The sequence below is a fragment of the Lampetra planeri genome, chromosome 32 (genome assembly GCF_965212315.1).
Source record: "Lampetra planeri chromosome 32, kcLamPlan1.2.h2, whole genome shotgun sequence".
NCBI lineage: Eukaryota > Metazoa > Chordata > Hyperoartia > Petromyzontiformes > Petromyzontidae > Lampetra > Lampetra planeri.
Window position 1 is genome coordinate 340,374 of NC_136138.1, and position 20,655 is coordinate 361,028.

General features: G+C 46.2%; 1 protein-coding gene across 1 annotated transcript in view; it reads left to right on the forward strand.

Moving 5' to 3' along the window:
• NUMA1 (nuclear mitotic apparatus protein 1) overlaps window positions 1-20,655 on the forward strand; it is a 32,111-nt gene extending 11,456 nt beyond the window's left edge. The window contains exons 8-21 of the mRNA XM_078609390.1: window positions 1,444-1,588; window positions 2,215-2,378; window positions 4,002-4,116; window positions 6,150-6,255; window positions 8,768-8,908; window positions 10,411-10,533; window positions 10,919-14,523; window positions 14,752-14,941; window positions 16,292-16,495; window positions 17,053-17,185; window positions 17,691-17,992; window positions 18,292-18,438; window positions 19,629-19,724; window positions 20,013-20,655. Coding sequence (XP_078465516.1) covers window positions 1,444-1,588; window positions 2,215-2,378; window positions 4,002-4,116; window positions 6,150-6,255; window positions 8,768-8,908; window positions 10,411-10,533; window positions 10,919-14,523; window positions 14,752-14,941; window positions 16,292-16,495; window positions 17,053-17,185; window positions 17,691-17,992; window positions 18,292-18,438; window positions 19,629-19,724; window positions 20,013-20,096 — 5,555 coding nt within the window. The 3' untranslated portion in view covers window positions 20,097-20,655. The remainder of the gene's footprint in view (window positions 1-1,443; window positions 1,589-2,214; window positions 2,379-4,001; window positions 4,117-6,149; window positions 6,256-8,767; window positions 8,909-10,410; window positions 10,534-10,918; window positions 14,524-14,751; window positions 14,942-16,291; window positions 16,496-17,052; window positions 17,186-17,690; window positions 17,993-18,291; window positions 18,439-19,628; window positions 19,725-20,012) is intronic.

Consider the following 20,655-nt stretch of genomic DNA (forward strand, 5'->3'; position numbering starts at 1 on the left):
GTCTATGAAAGGCAGCTGTCGCCATAGGTGACCATGTTAATGGTGGTGATGTTGGTGATTATCATGATGGTTTTAACACGTAGGCTTTTGCCATCAATATTATCCATAAGATATTTTTTTGGTTGGGTCACGTAAATATAAATGTCTCGTTAAACCCACCACCACCCGATGCAACCAATTAGTAAGGTTTATCATTTCAATAAAACGTGCCAATTAGTTACTACTCATGGGTTTACTCTCCAACACCGGTGTGCTGAACTAATAACGAATTGACATGTTTTGTTTACGTGACAAACCTTACTAATTTACTGTCGGGTGGTGACGGGTTTAACGACACCTTTATATTTACGCGATCAAACCCAAAAAACCTCTTGTGGATTATCATGCTGGTGATAATGCTGTTATTGATGATGGTGGAGACTAATTATGGTGATGACGATGTTCATGGTGATGGCAATGCTGATGTTCACTGGTGATCGGGGAGTGGGCGGATGCTCATGGTGGTGGTAGGGATAATGGTGGTAAAAATTAAAATGGTTAAAGTTGTGGTGATGATAATGATGGTGATTATGGTGATGGTGATGGCGCACACGAATATGAAATAACATGCATTCAACCCTTGCTATGTCAGGCTTTGACCAGTTTTTTTTAACACCTGCATAAACGTTTCATGAGTATTAAAGAAGTATCGTCGATTATTTTAATCAAGTTGATACATTAATCGGCAATATTTGGGCATTTCATAAAGTTCTAGTTATAGACACAGTTTTCATAAGGCCTCCCGTTGAGTTTGTATAAAGCAAAAATCTCAACACATTCATCAATAACGCTGCCCTAAAATGAAAAGCATAAAAATAGGCAATGCTTTGGGCAATGGCCCTTCATAGCACACAAGTAGAGAGGCCAGTCAGGTACCTAGCAATTGATTATTTGTGTTAAACTTTTTCCCATTGTGTTCTCAAAAACTCGTATTGGTAGATATCCAAACGATCATAGTATCAGGTGCCTACTGTGTGAACAGAGTTCCCTCTAAATACACAAATGCCTTTTTTGAAGGATTGCACTGGTGCTTAACCATAACACTTGACGACACTGCACTTCTCTCCTGGTTAAATGAAATAAAATTGAAATGTAAACTCCATGTTGGCTGCCGGACGTTGTCTCTGCTGTTGTACGGTTTGCGTTTTTTTATGCAGTCACTGAGCAAAGGCCCAAAACGCAACTCAGCTAGCAACAAACAGCGCTCCCGAAGCTGTAATATTTTACGTATTTCATGAATAGCGCAACATTGTTAGAGCTACGGAAAGAACCGATGGGAGGGAATTCCAAAGTGGAGCAGGGTGAGGGAAAAAGCAGAAAGAGAAGGGTTGTGACCTGCAGTGGTGGTGGTATTCACCATGAGCCGTGGCTCACTTGTGTTGACTCGGCGTTTGTGCCCCCCAGTGCGGTCTCCCGGCGTGTTCTCCGTTGCCACCGAGGAGACCAGTGGACGCATTTCGTCTCCCCTCTCGTCGCTACCCCTGGGCCACACTGCAGGGGTTCGCTTCCGGGACCTCCAAAGAATCGCTTCTTCCTCCAGCATGAACAAGTGTGTGCACGCGAGCCATACGCGCACACGCGTGCGCATCATAATACGCTCGTGTGACCACGCATTGCTACGGCTGCTTGTGCTGTACGCTGTATATATACATGCATGTAAGAAGGGGAGTGGAAAACATTTGGGGGGTGGGGTGCTACCGAATACAGACACGTACACACACGGGATGCACGTTGGCATGCACAATGTTTGAGCAAACGGGTGGCAGGGTGGCGCAGTGGTCGCGCATCTGCTTCACAGCAAGAAACCTATGTTTGATTCCTGACTTGGGCGCCTCTCTGTGTGGAGTTTATGTTCTTTTTTAGTTTTGCAAGGGTTTCTTCTGGGTTATCCGGTTTGCTCCCACAGCTAAATAGGCATGCAATGTATTTGGAATTGGACGTACATCGCAACGCTGAAAAATTACCTGCAAGTTAAATTGGATTCAACGTTGCAACATTGCCCCCTGTTATTAAAACTTTGAAGGACCCTCCTGAAAAAGAGTTTTGAGACTCCGTGAAGCTTTAGAGGGTAAAATGCTTAATAATAAAACAATGGAAATGAGTGCCAACAAATAGAAAATGTGCATTTTTCTGCACGTGGCGTAAGCAATCGTGTTTGCCTGTGTCTTCCTCCAGCTTGCTCAGCTCTCCGGGCTCCCCCTCATCTCCCATGCTGAGTTTCTTTGACCAGCCGGCCGTGGAGGTGCGCAGGCTGAAGCAGCAGCTTCGTCAGGAGTGGGAGCAGCAGGAGAAGCTGGAAGGCGAACTCTCCAGCAAGTCCCAGCTTCTCAAGCAAAGCGGTGAGGCCTCCTGCTTGCGCCAAACATTTCTGTCTCGTTCTTAATAATAATGAATAATATCGCACATTTGGTATTCGGACTTTTTAGCCCAGGGCTTTTATGAAGGGTGCTGTGTTTCACAGACATAGGTTGCAGTATCTTTCGATTTAAAGCTTTCATGACTGCAGGGATTCATGTTATTGGTTCTTTCGGTAAAGTCACGTAGAAGGGAAATAATAAAATAATAAAAATAAAACAATACAATTATTGTTATAATTTTCTTGTTTTAATTTTATTATTTCCCTTCTACGTAACTTTACCGAAAGAACCAATAATATAGGCTGCAGTAGTTTAACAGTAGAGGCGATGTTGCTGTGCTTAATCACAATGCCATAAATAGCAGATAATTTTGACGCATTTGGAGATTCAGAATTATATTTAACGCCAACTGTGAAGCAGATGGCACATTTTATAGCTAATTCACCCACAGTAATAACCAGGGTGGCAGACTGGATTCCAACCGCGGTTAATGTACTACCCGCTGTGACATGTCACTGCAGCATGGTGTTCTTGAATGCAAAGTTGTCCAAACAATCATATAATAAATAATGTATACGATGGGAATAATTAATAATGAATGCTAAATATTATTTTGACTTGGTGATAAAAACATGATAAAATCTGCCTCTGGGTGTTGATAGTTGAATTTGTAATTTGTTAAATGTATAATTTGGAAATTTCGATAATGTTTTTGTGGATATTTGTAATTCTTGTATAAATTAGTTAATGCATATGTAGGGGTGTTAGAGAGAGAGCCGTTATGCATGGCAGCTTATGGGAAACAAACACAGTGGGCGGGGCTACGTGAGTGCACTGGGGGGGTGCTCTCAACGACGTCCGCACCAGGCAGCCCGGGGCCCCACCCCTCAGCGGGGGTGGAGTATAAAGGGGAATGTGTCAGAGGGCTCGGGGCAGAATGTTAAAGCTAAACCAGTGAAGACCGAAGATCGTCTAGCTAGAGCCCTGGACTCCCCTGGGACGCCGCCCTTGTCAGGGCCGCGCAGGACCGAGCCAGCGGCGTGGTCCCGAGAACCAGAGCTAGTGCTCTGGGACTCCGGGTACCGTAGCCCGACTTACCAGTGTCGGGCCAGACAGCCTCCCCTAGCCCGTTAGTGGAGGACTAGGAGGTAGGTCAGAGATAGCTAGCAGTGTATTCCCAGCTAGCCGGGTGAGGGGGCCGATACCCCCTCTAGTATTGTATGTCCACAGTTGTGACTACTTGTACGGAATAAATACGTGTGCCTCACCAACGGTGTCCAAGAGTCATCAACGGTACTTCACATACAGGAATGCATTCTTGCTTCCATGATGCATTTTTTTATTCATGACGAGCAAAAATAACCAAAATACTATTTAACTGGTATTGGCCACATATCCCAATGGTGAAAAATTATCTGAAATTTACTCAATTGGGATTACACAGAGTTGCATTGCCCTACTGTGAAAATGTGGCAGGCACCTCTTGAAAAGAAAAAGACTTGAGACTCAACGAGGCTTTCCTGCATAATACAAATGCAATAATAATAATGACGTGCCAGCAAATGACGCTGTGTCCATGAACGTGTGGTGTGTGTTGTGCTTCAGAGCAAGAGGTGGCAGAGCTCCGTGGGCGAGTGGAGCGTCTGGTGCAGCTCACGCAGATGCGCCCTCCCTCACCCCTCCCCAGCGAGCTGGCCGAGTTACACGAGAAAACACAGAGGTAGCCAATTGGAGCAGGCCGTGCTGCTGCCATCTAATCCTCCCTGTGCACCCACTCGGATCGCCTGCGTGCTTCCCCAGCAATGCGTCTTCTATGTGTTGTGACTACTTGTCACTATGTGGTGCTGGGACTTGCGAAGTCACGGCCGGTAATGTGGTCATTGCGGGCAGCCCGGGTTGCGGGCTGTAGTACCAACACTAGCGATGGTTGGGTGAGCGCTGGTTAGCATGGAGGCACCGCGAGCAGTGTGCGGTGCCGGCTCCCAGTGAGGGAGCGAGAGGGAGCATCAGCCAGCCAGGGTTACCCTGGGGCATGATACTCTGGCTGACCTGTTGTCACCTGACCGGACGATACTGGAGTGGGGGCACCGGTGGACGGGGGCCGAGGGGCGGTCACGTGGTACTGAAGAGCTCTCGGGAACATTCGAGAGGGAGCTCGAAGTCTGGAAGGTGGGCGGGGCTAAGGGCGGAGCCAGCCCCAGCCCCGGGGGCATATAATGAGAGCTCCGTGAGGAGCAAGTGTTGGTGTTCGAAGATTCACGTCGGAGAGAAGAAGCCTCTAGCCACGCGGTCAGGGACCCAGCTTGTGGTCCGGACCGGGATAGCGAACCATGTCTAGTTCTGCCGTAGCGTGGTTAGATTGGTATTCGAGACCCGAGTGTAGGTTGTGTTATGTTACGTATTGTATGTGAATAAATAGTGTTGCTCCCAAGATAACGTCTGCGACTCAGTTGGACTCACTACGTATGCGCTGGACCAGTTATTGCCTGGCGCAGTGAGTGGGAGGCTGACAATACATTTTTTGGAACAACCTTGTGTTTTTTCTTAACACTGTGAATCGTCATTCAAAAATACCCTGAAGCAGAAGATTAGTGCTGCATATAACTGCATTTTCAAATGTGATTTCTAACTTTAATGTGCAATTTTATTGAGGGACTGCATGTTGTCTTGGTGTGGTCTTAGACTGTTTTTGCTGTTTTTCTGCCTTGCCTAAGCTTGGGTATTGGTGTACTTATGCAATTTGAACTTTTACATTTTGTCTATTTTATGGAATTATTTTAGAGATTTTCTTATCTTTCTTATACTTTGCACTCCTATCGTTTTTGTTTTGTTTGTAACTTTCTGACTCGCCCCTACTGGACATCTGTGAAAAAGAGCTTCATAGCTCATCGGATTTCTCCAGGATAAATAAATATTCAGATTATGATTGGGTTAAATACTGTGAGCACTGATAATAATTTTTAAAGATGATAATAATTTCGTATTCGCGCCATTCCTTTTGCGTAGGGCTATCACAGGAGATATATTTTTCCCAGTCGGAGCGAGCGATGTTCTGTGTTTTGACAGTAGGGAGCGATGTTCTGTGTTTTGCCAGTCGGGAGTAATGTTCTGTTTAAACCCAAAAGAGTAATTTGCAGGTAATATTTGAATTTGACAAATTTGCACCATGACACCAGCGCATAATGGCTTGCCCATTTTGAATATGAAGGAGATGGCACATGTTACATGATTAGTACGGCATTAGTAAAACTCTGTCAAGTGGCGATCCCACTACCACTGGGCCACCTCGCTGCCCACTCACTTTCGAGCGCTGGTTCCTGGATATAAACAAGAGATAAGCACTGCTCCTTTCATTAAGCAGGAGACACCATTTTTCCTATTTTAACTTCATTCTCCATGTTCCTTTGCTGATATTCCCCACATGGATACATTTTACCTTGTGTACAATAATTGTGCTGGTATGTAAAATATATTATTTATAAAAAAAGTCTTTGCCTAAAACATTCCATTGACAGTCTTGCCAAAAAACTAGGGCTGCACTGAATACCTAATTTGATCTATGGCTGCATCTGAATTTAAACCGAGACATCCATCATCACCCTTTAGCTCATACATCTCTAGCACACCTCTATCCCACACCCTGCCACAACTTGCCACGCACAATATATTAGAGACTTACATTATGTATTGCATGTGCACATGAAAAGTAGTCCAATTCATGAACTGCCTTTCTGCCCATCTGAATGAACGCAGGTTGTCTGTGACTGTGAAACAATGCCAGGAGTTGAAGAAGGAGAATGAGTTTATGGGAAAAAGACTGACTCAACTTGCCGAGGAGAACAGTGAGCTGTCTTCCAAGGTGAGTGTTCATTCCAGCAGTGAAAGAAACCAAAATGTAGACACACGCACATTGAGACCTTGTTAGGGATGTGTGATGCAAGGAGGAAGTTGCTTGTATGGGACTGTGTCACTGCGTTTGTTGTATTGTAACTTGTTGGGACCAGTCCAAGTTGGCTTTTTCCTAGGAAACATCGCCAGAGTTCAGGTGACATGAACTATAATTTAACACAGTGGTTAACACAGCCAGTATTAATTACTGGGCCTGGATTAGGCCAGGTAATGATCTAACCCAGGGGTATCCAATTCCCGAGCCGCAGACTGGTACCGGTCCGTGGTCTGTTAGAAACCGGGCCGCACAGCAAGAGGTGAGCGATGAGTCCGCGTGTGGCCCACCCATTATTTTATTTATCACTTCTGTCCACGCCTTTTTCCCGCACTGCGCACTTGTCTCAGTCACAATTTTGGTAAGCCAAAAAGCTAACCCTAGCCAAAATGAGTAAAAAACAAATGTCGCTGGAGAGCTTCTTGACTGCTGATCTGACCCAATCTGTGTCCTTGAGACCCTACTGCACCCAATACAGCCAAACCAATTACAGTAATCCCTCGCCACTTCGCAGTTCAAGTTTCGCGGCCTCAGTGCATCGCGGATTTTTCGAACTGATTTAAAGGCCTCATTATACCTGTGCAGTAACACCATCGTCATCATCATCACATTCATCGAACTGCACAGGTCTGTCATCGTAGTCATTGTCATCGTCGTCGTCGTCATTACTGGAGTCAAGTCTCAAGATACTACTGTGATTGGTGAGTGTAGAACACCATAATACGTATCGTATGAGAGAGAGAGAGAGAGATTGAATGTATAATATTAAGGTTTTATAATTAAATAGATTTAAGTAAAATATATATATAAAGTATAAATATACATATTTTAAACATTCTGGTACCCACACACACATATACGGAAATTCCTAGGGGGCCAATCCTACTTCGCGGATTTTCACCTATCGCGAGGGGTTTCGGTCCCCATTAACCGCGATAAACGAGGGATCACTGAATTCCGTGTATAAGCGTGCAACGCGCCAATTATTATCGTTTCAGCTCACCGGTAAGTTTGAGAACAATTCTGACTTCCTGGATTTTGTTCTGGCGATGTTTGACGTCGTGTCAAATAAAATGTATTTAATAGCAAAATTTTGGTTGTAAAGATTATTCTTAACTTAAAGCTTCCTTGACTGCAGGAATTCATATTCTTGGGTCTTTCGTTAAAGTCACATAAATAGGTTCAAAGAAAATAATAAAAAAATTACAGAAAACTATGACGTTTCGATCGCAACACAAGCGGTCGTCTTCAGGAAAAAGGAGGTTAGCTTCCAAGGGAAACTGTTGATAAGGGTTTGAAATGGGCGTAGCCCAAATGTCAGCAGCCAATGATAATGTAAGTGTTCGGCAGCGAGCCCGGCGGTGGCTCGTTTTCCACCAATCAAAGGGCTGCCAGATGAAAATTTACATGTTAAAGAGAGATTAGCATGTTAATGGAAGATCGCAGAGCCACAACCAAGGGGTCAGCGCGCGAAGTGACTGAAAGCGCAAGTTTGAAATGGGCGTAAAGCACAACTAACATCAGAAGGTGGTAGGATGGGAACATCATAGCCAATTATGATTTAAACTGGTTGATAACGTCCTTCCAATACTTGCTCAGTTTGTACCCATCTTCTCGGTTGAAATTGTGTCTGTCTCTATATATGGATGGCTTCATGAACGAATCTTTGTTGATAGTTAGTGGGCTTGAAAAGTACCTTCGTCTTCGAGAAATTAATTTCGTGTGAGCCCACCGCATTAAAACAATGGTCAGCCACGGCCGAGGTATTGGTCCTACCATGTTTCAGATCTTCCTTATGTTCACGAGCACGGTCCGAGACATGTCGCTTGGTTTCCCAAATGTAACTACTGCCGCAGACACAGCTTAGTTTGTAGACGCCGTGGTATTGCATGTCCGGGATCACATCCTTCACAGATGGGATCAGATCACGAATTTGATGTACTGTGTTAAATCGAACCTGGATCTTGTGTTTGCTTATGAATTTGTAAATCTCTTTAGTGACCCCTGCTATGTATGGCAAGGTGATGGTGTTGATTGGGTCCTTAGATGGTTCTTTCCCAATGGTTGGGGTGATAGCTTTACGGATTGTGTAGTCTGAATATCCATTCATCTTGAGAGCTTTTTGTACGTGTTCCAGTTCACTGGCTCTGTGATGACGGTCGGAAATACATCGAGCTCTATGGTGTAGAGTTTTGATGAGGGAATTCTTCTGGGATGGATGGTGGTGGGAGCCCGGTTTTAGGTAGGCATCCATATGGGTGGCTTTCCTGTAGACAGTGTCCCATTAAGCCATCTGGTCTCTTTTTATTAAAACATCCCAGAATGGTAACTTGCCATCCGGCGGTGGTGTCACTGCTGATTGGTGGTTGAATGCTGGAAGCCGGCGGGGTTGCTGAGCCGCGTGCACTTCTGCTGCACGAGTGTGCAGGTTCGCGAGAGCTGCACACACCTGGTGGAATGTCGCTCGCTGTTGGAGGAATCGAGCCGCAGTGCGGAGCAGAGGCACACAGAAGCAGAGGTGCGCATCCATTGGCTCGAAGAGGCCCTGGGAGAGGCGCTCAACAGCAAGGTACTTGCACTGTCATATGTACCACAGTGGCGAGATGTTAACTACCTTGCTTGGTATACAGGGGTCGTGGGTTCGATCCCAACCCTGACGCCTGTATATTTGGAATTTGCGTGGTCTCTCCGTGGTCGCATGGATTTGTCTCTGGGTCCCTTGGTTTTTCCCCTCCACATTTAGAAAGACGCGTTTAGATTATATGGCTGCTATACATTTCGATATTATAAGCCAATTTATTGAGCTATCATTTGTGGCCAGGACGGTTTTGAATAAGTGTTATACAGCTTAGTGGGCCTTACCTCGTGAAATAAAGTAAAACAAATGTGCATGGTGATGCAAACAAATCCCCCTCAATTTTGCCCAGGTTTAACACACATATAAAGCAGAACTGCTGCGGAAACGCTGTGATACTTGCTCATGATTTCTGGAACATGCTGATGGCTAGCCAAGGTAAGGCTAGATTTGCTTTTGTCTGAAGCCTGGTGTAAGGCAGCCATCAGCATGATCCACTCCCTCTTAGCCCCACTTGAGTAACTGCCCCGTTGATTCATGGTGATTATTGTGTTTGGAGCTGGGGCCATTAAGTTGATTAATCGACTAGAAATGTAATTGCCACTCTCTTAGAATTGAAGCGTCGTACATGTGATGTCAAGAACATGCTGATGAATCTTAATTTTTGAAGCTTTTGGAACATGCTGATGGCCAAGTGCAAGCCTAGGTTTACGTTACACAGGTTTTCGCAGCCAGTATTATGAATATTAATTATTACTCTTTGGTTCTTTCGGTAAAGTCACGTAGGTATAAAATAAAATAAATCACGACTTTTCGAGTGCAACACAAGCGTCCATCATCAGGTGGGAAAGCATGATCTGCTGACGCATAATGTTTTAAAAGGTTTTTAAACAGTCTGCCTCAGCAGCAGATCATGCTTTCCCACCTGATGACGGACGCTTGTGTTGCGCCCGAAACGTCGTGATTTATTTTATTTTATACCTACGTGACTTTACTGAAAGAACCAAATAGTATGGATTCCTGCAGTCACGAAAGCTTCAAATCAAGATCTTAATGATTGTTTAGGATTTAACGTGGGTGAACTCAAATATTCTTAATCCTAGTTTTTATTTTTACTCCTAGTTATAGTCCAGAATCCAAGTATGACTTATGATTGTTTACCCTGGAAAGCCTCCCTGAGTCTGAAGACTTTTCTTCAGGAAGGTCCTGCAACGTTTTTACAGTAGAGGGTGATGTTGCTATGTATTATCCCAATTGGTTCATTTCAACTTGGGAAAATTTGTACCATGACACCGGCACATAATGGCCTACTCGTTTAGAATTATGACAAGGGATCTTTAATGTCTACTTTTAAGTGGACAGCGCGTAGTGTTTGTACGGGCAACACACCCGCAGTGATAACTAGGATGACCTGACGGATGTGAACCGCAAACCCCTGCAGCAAGCAGCGAATTTTCTACCGCTCGGCCACGTCACCGCTCACACGATGTGCACAGGCCTCGCTGGAGGAGACTGTGCGGATCCTGCAGGGCAAGCTGGGAGCGCTGGCAGAGAAGGAAGCCTCTCTGAAGGAGCAGCGTAACCTGCCGCCCGGGGAGGTCATGTCGGAGGTCCTACAGGTGGCTTACGCATTCATTGTGCTCACTCAAAATTGAGTTTGGTACCAGCAGTATCCAGAGTAGCCGTTGTGGGGATGGGTTGTGGCTGATGCCACCTGGTAGTTGGCAGTGGCCACCCGTCGGCAGAGATGAAGAAGCGAAGATCACAATCAGTAGATCATTGAGACTCGGGACGAATTAATGTGGAGAAGTGCGGATTAAAATTGACGTATCTGTAAGTCACTGCTGCCTGGTAATTCACAACGCCTATTTCTCGCAATCTGTTATCAAGTCTTCACCACCCCCATGTGGACTCTGTGCACCTAGCCTGCCACAGATGTTATCACTTTATGTTAATTGACTGCTTTTATTGTGAAGTTTATGTGCGATTGTGTGTGTATTCCAGATGGAAGAATGGCACATGTGTCAGAAAGCACGGAAGAGAGCTGACATTGGGCTGCCACCTTTCGCCAAGGCACACACAGATACAACGCACAGCCATGACACACCCACATCTTCACGGGAGGAACAACCTGCTGACTTTAATAATGTATCAGACCAAGATAGCGGCACACTCATAGTGAAAGACAGGAAATATTTTATGCCAAATGAATCCACAATGGAGCTGGAAGGTTCCATGGTGGATCAAGGCAATGTCACATTCAGGGAAGAATTGGATGGTCATGAAAGTAAGCAAACCGGAGTCTCTCAAGACAAAGGTGTGGAGGCCACTCGGGCACGGTCCAGCACCTTGAAACAAAATTCGTTGGAAGGGAGCAGCACATCGTCCCGCAGAGAGATGGGAATCGCGCGTGACGTGCAGGAGAACTTTGAATTGAAAAACACTGGCCACAGGGACACTTTGGAGCAAGGAAGAACTTTATTACAACAGGAAAGGGTGGCTCTAAGCAAAGAGAGGGACATCCTCGAACGAGAGAGGGCTGCTTTGGAAAAAGAGCGAATGGCTGTGATAGCCATGGGAGAGGGGAACAGGTCCACTTTAATGGCTCACATGTTGACAACAGAAGCCTCAATGGAGCAGCAAAGAGTCATATTAGATCAGGAAAAAAATACATTAAATCTGGAAAAAGCTGCTCTGAAAGCAATGGAGGATGAAATTAATATTAATTTAGGACAACAAAAATCGAGACTGGACCAGGAAAAACGCAAACTAGAGCAGGACATGATTATTCTCAAACAAAAATGGAATTGCGTAGAGCAAGAGCAGGACAAGCTGGTGAAAGAGAGGGTGATTCAAGACCAAAGCAAGGCCAGCTTTACCAAAGAAATGATTTATTTGAAAGCATCACTGGAGGAAGAAACATCAGTTATGAAGGTAAGGGTGGAGCAAGAAAGGGTCCTGTTGGAGAATGAAAGGGAAAAAATAATCCAATGTATAGCAAATCAAAAAGATACTGCTTCACTCCAGCGGGAGAGAATTACGATGCAGCAAGAGGTGGATGTCCGAGAACAAGCAAGGGCTGCCCTTGTCTGCGTTGTTACTTCCTTGGAAAAAATAGAGGTTATGCCTGGCAATGAAAAGGGCAGCTTAATTTGTGCCCTTGAGGAAGGGATGACCACTTTAAAAGCCATCTTAGGGCTGGACAAAGGTATTGCATGCGAAGAAACTCACATCGGCATGGCAGACAATGGCATTGTAGCACAAGCAGTTCTGCAACAACAGAGGACAGAGCCTGCACAAGATAATTATTTTAAATCTGTTGGGAAGCATGGTATGGGGCATCGTGAAAGGGACACACTATGCCAAGAAAAAGACAAAACAAATATAGAGGAGACCACTTGGGATGGGGAGCGGTCTTTGTCTCGGAGGGAAAGTCTGGTGTCGCTGGATGAATCAAACGATGTCTTGGATGGAGACCAGGCTGACTTGGAGACGGCGAGAGGTGTGTTGTTGAAAGCTGTTACAAAAGTGGCCGTGCTCGCACCAATGCAAGAAGCTGCTGCAGTGAAAGACTTTATGGAAGAGGATTGTTCCCCACCTGAGCAAGAGGATTCCGACGCCAATGTACGAAATCAAAAGGCATTCACCCCAGCAGAGACTGTCCGCCTCGTTCAAGCCAACTTGGACCATGAGCAAATCGTATTCAGAGATTCCCTTCAACAAGAGGTGGCCGTGCTGGAGCAGAAACGTACCACCCTGACGGCATCGCTGGAGCATGAGAGAAACAGACTGTGTGAGCTGGAGCAGGCAAGCGTGAGCGTGCGTATGGAAGCGGACAGCTTAAAAGCAGCACTGCAGCTCGAGGAGGTCGTGCTCCGAGCCACTCTGAATGAAGAAAGGACTGCGCTGGAAGAAATGAAATTCAAAGTACAAGAGAATACATTATTACAAAATCAGGAGAAAGTGAAGTTGCAGCAAGATAGGGATTTATTGGAAGATGAGAAGGTTTCTCTGGAGCGAGAGAAAGTCGCGCTGGATAGAATGAAAGCAACTTTAGAGGAGATGAAAGCTATCTGGGAACGAGAAAGAGTCGTTTTAGTGGCTCCATTAGAACAAGAGAGAGTCACCCTGAAACGAGAGCTTGCAGCTCTGCACCAGGAGAGAGCCAAATGGACCACAGAGAGCGAACGTTTGGTGCAAGAGCAGGCTTTTTTAGAACAGCAGAGGGTAGCGTTACAGCAAGAAAGAGAGTCTTTAGATCAGCACAGGGGCAACCTCAAGGTTAGGTCCGAGCAAGAGCGGGCCGCTCAAAGTGAAACGATGTATAAAGTGGAGCAAGAGAACGCCCGTTTGCGCACTGAGCAGAGAAGGCTCGAACATGACATGGCTGAGCTAAGGGCGACCGTGGATGAGGAAGAGATGAGTTGGGCACGAAAGAGAGTTGCGCTTGACAAAGAGAAGGCCGAGAACGAGCGAGTCAAGTCGAACTTGGATAGAGAAATGGCCGTGATAAAAAAACAGAAGAGTTTGCTTGATGAAACGATGGCAAAATTTGCCTTGGAGGGAACTGATTTTTTGCATCAAAAGGCGATGGTTGAAAAGGATGAGGAAGAGATGAGTTGGGCACGAAAGAGAGTTGCGCTTGACAAAGAGAAGGCCGAGAACGAGCGAGTCAAGTCGAACTTGGATAGAGAAATGGCCGTGATAAAAAAACAGAAGAGTTTGCTTGATCAAACGATGGCAAAATTTGCCTTGGAGGGAACTGATTTTTTGCATCAAAAGGCGATGGTTGAAAATAAAAGCAATTTGAAGACTTTAATAGAGACTGATTGTATCGTGTTAGAACAAGAGAAAACTGGGCCCAAACAAGTAAAAGGACTTGTAGATTTAGAGAGTGCTACCGCAAAGCAGGAACGTGATGTCTGCAAAGCAAAACAGGAGAGCAATACCTTAACGCAAAGACGAGCGGCTGGCGCGCTTTCAAGCGGCATAGAACGTCATAGCGTTCTATTGGAGCAAGAAATGTATGACGCAGTGCCATCTAAACTGCGGCAAGCTGCCACGCAGAATAAGGAGACGGAGGACACAGCTCCCCCAGGGAAGGTGAATGCTGCTCTGAAAGCTCTGCAGGATCTAGAAACCGACACGGAAATTCAGGAAATGTCCAGCCCCGGAGCCACCGAGGATCGCAAGACTGCTAAGTCAGAGATAAGAAGGGAAAACGTTAACTCCTCTGTCGATCAAGAGAAGGGACATCTGGAATTGGAGAAGAACGCTTGGGAGAAAGAAAAGGAAAACTTCAGGGAAGATGAGGACATTATGGCAGCTACAATGGAGGAAAACTTGGACACCACGATGCAGTATGAGGTTCCAACTGACGTGGCCCCTTCAGACATTGTTACTGAGAGAGACATGGCTCCAAGTAATCAAATTTTTACAAAAGAAGAATGTGCCACCCTGCAAGCTAACGTGAGTGAAATTGAAGATCATTTTAATACAGGGGTGGAAAATGCAAAGATTTTGTCAAAAGAAAATCTGGAACGAACTCCAAGTGAAGACGGAAGACGTCACAGCATGGTCACACGCTCGGCGCGCAAGAGAAGTTCACGGTATGCAAAATCGTACATATCCGAGTGCCCACAAATATTTAAATATATTTTTAAATTTGCCCCATTGGCAGTTTCTCACGGAGCGAAGTACACGTGAAGCCTTTGTGTCGATTCTCCGCTAGAATGGGACCTTGTCCTTTACGTTCAGCGACAAAGGGCCAACCTTCATTGTGCTTCGTGCTGTGCGCGTTGTGTGCATGTTGCCGTGTGTGTATGCCCGCGCAACAGGCACTCCCAGGAAACCCTCTACTTCACACCGTTGCAGACGAGGCCTTCCCTCGCGAGAGGGCAGGCTCCGGCTCTGGACTGGAGCCTCAACTCCCTCGAGGATCTCGTCATCGACTCGGCCAAGAAGAAGCCGCGCACGTCGTCCGCACGGCGCCGCACCATGCACGTCATCGACATCACGCTTAACAAGGCACGCGGCCGCTCTTGCACACCACGCACATCACGCACGCACGTCACACCCCCCCCACTGCCCTTCTCGGTGGTGACTACGCTGCACCACGGCTTTTTGTGAAGCACTGGGCTTCAAGCGGCCATACCCATTTGTATTGGCGAGAGTGTTTCCCCCTCGCAGGTGTGGGTTTTCTCCGGTTTCCTCCCACATCGATAAACACTCATTCATTGGCTAAAAAAATCTTATTTTATAGAGGGCTTCAGAGCTTGGGCAATTGTTGGTAGCGGCAGCTCGCCACATGGCTGTCTTCCCGCTTGTCTGTGGTTCCTAAGAGTTGTGAGATGCAATTTTCATGAGCGATGTGATATTACATTTTACATTATTCTTTCAGCCTCTACCACCAGTGCCCTCACTGCATTTACATTGTTAGTCCATGCTTGCCGATGTGGTTTAATGTTGGTTAAAACATTACTGGTTTTAATTCAGACTTAACGGTTTACTTTTTTACATTTCAGGATTATGTTTCGTATATGATGCATAATAATAATAGTTTTTTTACCCTTTTATCTGGCAACAAAACTGACACCTTTTTTTACGAGGAGTCATGTTTGCGTTGACCACAATACCTGCGGTCGGAATGCAAACAAAAAACACAACTCTGATCATGTATGCACTGTCCTTGAAATTGATTGGTCCACACCCGAGACAGCTTTTCTTAGAGCCGAGTCTCACATGGTGTTGGACCAAATGACGCCAAAAGGCGCACACCTCAAAGACAATGCACCATCAGAGTATGAGAGCTCGGGTAAGCATTTACACCATTGGAACCTCCTTTGCCAGTAGCAAAAAAAATATTTTGCTACTGGCAAAGGAGGTTCCAATGATGTATAATAATTTTATGTGCCAATTTTCTATTTGCTGAGACTTTGAGTGATTGGCTGTTTAATAGAGATCTATGGTGTGTATTCATGTTGCATTGATACATCTGCCTAGTGCATCGCTAAAGAGAGCTACCGGGGCGGTGACTTAGCCAGTGCAGTGCATTCCCGGCTTGTTGCAGGGGTCCACGGTTCGAATTCAGCAGCCGCCTTGGTTATTATTGCCGGCGTATTCACTATAAGTATGTGACATCTGCTATAGTGGGCAGTAAAGATCTCGTGAAGTCATTAAAAAACGAGTAGGCCATTGCATGCCGCATCGTTCAAATTAGAAAATTACCTCCAAATCGCTCTTGCGATTATAGAGAACAACAACATTGTCTCCTGCTGTGAACCTGCACGGCAGTCACGGCACTCCAAAATACGATCTCTACACAAAACACTCCCCGTCGTACCGGCCTGCGTCACGAGCCCTCCCCCTGTGCTGCAGAAGGTGGAGTCGTGTCGGCGTGACAGCGTGTCCAGCAGTGTGTCCACGATGCGCAGCAGCACCACCACAGCCTACGAGTTGCGCTCCCACGGGGACAGACCTATACCCGTGCAGTCTTCCAACTGGTCGCTGGGATTCCCAGCATCCTCCGCTTCGTTTGTGACGCTCGGCACCTTCACTTCCCAGAATTCCCTGCAGCTTGAGGTACTGGAACTGAGAAATTACAACGTAGAGCGGACGATTCATAGTTAATTTTAGGTTAGTGCACATCATGATGTGGCCAAACTTTTGATGTAAAACCCTCTGCCACTTGACACAGCCAAATAATTAAAATTGTTACGTGTATAAGGGTTTATCGCAGCAGGTATTATTGTTTCGACTCACCGGTAAGTTGAATAACTTTTCCTGCAAATCTGGTTGTGAGGATTGTTGTTCAACTCACCGGTGAGCTGAAACAATACCAATTTTGAACATTAGACGCTCGTTCGTTGCAAAATTAATTTGACTATATTGGGTGGTCCCTTGCACCAAAAATTGGGCCAGATTATTACGTGGCCCTAAGCCAAAAATCTATTATGAACCGTAACATTGGTTTGTGAAAATGTACGTGTTATATATGTCATTTTCAATCGAAATAACGGTCCTGTTTTTTTTAATCTAACACTAAACCAAACAAACTTGTAAACTGGCAGCACGATACTGTTGAGTTGTGTGAAGCTTGCGTCGAGTAACCGGTGGGGACACCGCTGCTGTTTGTACAGGACCTGAGGTCTGGGCGCTTGTCCGACGCCAGCCTGCGGAGCCTCCCCGGCTACCGGCCCCTCGGTCCACACGGAACCGATGGCCGCAACCTGGAGCAGTTGCAGGCCCCGCCGATGACGCGGCGTCGCAAGGGTGAGCTGTCATGCGCTCTCCTTCAGGTCATCCACACGCACCCCGGTGGGAACCTGCACGTGAGAAGCTCGTGATCGCAGTAGCGGGGCCGGTGACGCGGCCCAGCGGTAGCGTGTTGGCCTCTTGTTACAGAGGTTTGCGGTTCGAATCTGGCAGGCCGCCTTGGTTATAACCACGGGAGTATTAACCATAAAATGTGCGCCGTCTGCTTCATAGCGGACGTTTAAGATTCCGTCACGTCGTTCGAAATGAGCAGGCCATTGTGTGCTGATGGCACGGTTCAAATTTTCTAAACTTTAGATTTTTTACCGCAAATAACTCAATGGAGATTGCGCAAAGCAACGCCACCCCTGCTGCAAAAACCTGACAGGACCCTCCTGAAAATGAGTCTTGAGACGCAGCAAGGCTTTCCTGGGTAATCAAGCGGAATAATAACATTGATTGTGAAATGCACACATTGCACAGCAGCGTTTGCATCAATTATCCTTGCGTTGTTGTTTTCCAGGAAATGCATCGTATTACATGAGCTGCGTAGATGAGCCAGACCCAGATGCCGAATGGGATGAACTTGAGCGCCAGGGACTTGGCGCGCACGCTCTGCCTCGGCGGCAGCCCAGAGCGGCGCTGGGGACTAGCGCTTGCTACACGGAGGGTTTGCAGGAAAACCAGCCACTGGTCAATTGCAAGGTGGACTTTTCTGATAAAAGCGACACCAGAAACGACCATTTGCTACGTCAGGAAGAATTGCAAAAGCGCAACCAAGCAACCCTGCCTCACCTACGATCCTGCTACCCACTGGAAGTGGAGGTGAGTTGCAGTGGAGCACTTTTAGACAGTTATTCTCATCAAGATATCACAGATGCCCATAGCTATCGCAACACTAATACTCGTAGTCCTTTACCTAGGAAAGCCTCGGGGAGACCCAATTCTTTGTTTAATTTATTTGCATGTGACAAAACCCACACTAAGGAGGAGGCAACCATGAAAAATGCACACGTGCAGTGGTAATCGATTACAACAAAGTGACAATCTTGTGCAGTTTAGAACGTACGTGATGGAAATGCATACACATTTTTCGGCTCTGTGTGTGTACACGTGTGTAACAGACATTCATGCCGGGTGAGGATCTGTGCACGGCAAAACCAGAAATGACAGCACGCCGCATGTTCCTCCGCCCCGCGCTCGCCGACGCAAATGCGGACATGCGAAAACGGAAATCTGGGATCGGCCACAACACAGAATGCTCACCGGAGGTAACGTTGCAGCTCTGTGCAGAGGTTGTCGTGGTCAGTGTCGATTTAAGCCACCGCATATCCCTTGCGCTATCCCCCTATGTGCCATGTGGCCAGTGCAATTCGTGGAGCATGAGCGGGCATTGGTAGATGCGCACATCTTAGTATTTTATATTTTTTGGGTCTTTCGGTAAAGCCACGTAGATAGAAAAAAATAATAATTGGAATAACAATATCACGACGTTTCGATTGCAACACAAGCAAGCGTCATCAGGTGAAAATATATATAGCGAGAGAGCTGCTGAGGCAGAAAAAATATGTTTAAAAAATATATGTTTCCTCCCTCAGCAGCTCTCCCGCGATATATTTTTTCACCTGATGACGATTGCTTGTGTTGCGGTCGAAATGTTGTGATATTGTTATTCTTTTTTTTCTATCTACGTGGCTTTACCGAAAGACCCAAAGAATATGAATTCCTGCAGTCACGAAAGCTTTAAGTTAGTATTTTACTTAAGACACTGAACATCACGTGACTGGTGGTCTCAAGCTCTGATGCTCAAGAGAACGTCCACGAATAAATATCTGGGCACGTCATCAGTTCCCTGTACCATCACACCTCACCTAATCACAAACGTCAAACAAACTTCACCATCTGACTTATTACCATGTTTTTTTTATGATTCGTATACAAACCCCAAGTTATACGATTTTGTTTAATTATGCCGGGGCTGAATTGTTAAGAGCCCAAAATATGCAACTCTTGCAGATTATCAACAGCTGGAGCTATTCGGTGATTCTTGCATAGCAGGGAGGTGGTACAGTGCTCGCAGCAAGAAGGACCTGGGTTCAATTCCTAACGAGGCCGATTTCTACGTGCTGTTTGTACCTTCTCCCCTGATCCCGCATTTGTTTCCTCCAGATTCTCCAGTCTCCTCCCAGAGTTAAGAAAACATTCAATGTAAATAGTATTGGCCAAATCGTATTGCTGAAAAATTTCCCAAATATTGCTCGAATGGGATTACATAGCAGCAACAGGTCCATCCTGAAAAAGAGTGTTGGGACTTAGTGAGGATAATAATAATTCTGCTTGTTAATTTCCGTGAACGTTACGCCTCCTTGCTCATTCGCAAGTTGATCCAACGTGAGCGTATTGCCCGACAGCCTACGTCACGCTGATGGTGACACGCTGCTGTCCCCTGTGCTTCCCGCAGAGTAAGAAGTCGGCCTCCATGTGCTTTGTGGTACCGGCCACCCCCCGCGAGAGGCCGCCGCCCCGGGCGTCGCCGCGTCGAGATGACCATCCCCAAGTACGCGTTGCGCGCGGCTACCTCACTCTCCCCCTCGCTTTGCAGCGATGCAGCTTCTACTCCCACCCCCTCTCCCTCTTTCTCCCTTCTCTACTGGAAAATATTAGTTTCAGATCTGTTGCCAATGCATCACTTCATGGATGGTGTCATGAGCTGTGTGTCATCTGCTTGTATGGTGATGGTTCATTTTGATGTGGCTTTTCTTATTGCACATGACTCCCTAAACCTCTTGAGAGGCAGAATCGTATACGAGTGCATGTGAATGAGCGTGTATCCATTTGTGTCCAGCGTTCCTGGCCGATCATCCGTCGCCTTCGCCGATCCATGTCGCGTAAGAAATCTCCTTCCAGCAAGGTACGACATTGCAACTAAACCCCACGCGGGCACTTGGCCCGCACATCCACGCGAGCGAGCGAGCGAGCTAGCGAGCTCAAGCGCCACAAGACTGCACTCTGGTTAACGTGTAACCACGGTAGACACATCCAGATAAGTCACGGGATCAACATTGTGTTGAATTGGCTTTGCACATATCCCATAATATTAACTGTATGCTCAAATAACATGAACTGTCTCCGAAATTAGTATTATTATTCCAAATCCTCACCACAGTGGCAGGTGGCATACATGCTCACTTGTGTGATAACTGTAAAGGAATGATAGTTTTTCCTCCAGAGAACCTGGAGAAAACCCTTGTTCTCTCCCCCTGTTCTGCATGGGTTCTCTAGTTTTTTCGGCAAAGCTAAAATAACAGTGTTGTAACTGGCATTAACCAACCATCCCAATGCTGAAAAACAGTTAACTCAATTCGGATTGCACACAGCAGCTGCAAAAAACTTAGCAGGACCCTCCTGAAAAGAGTTTTGAGAGCCAGTGAGGCTTTCCTTGGTAAAGACACATAATAATTATCAACGTAAAATGTTGTTCCTCTCTC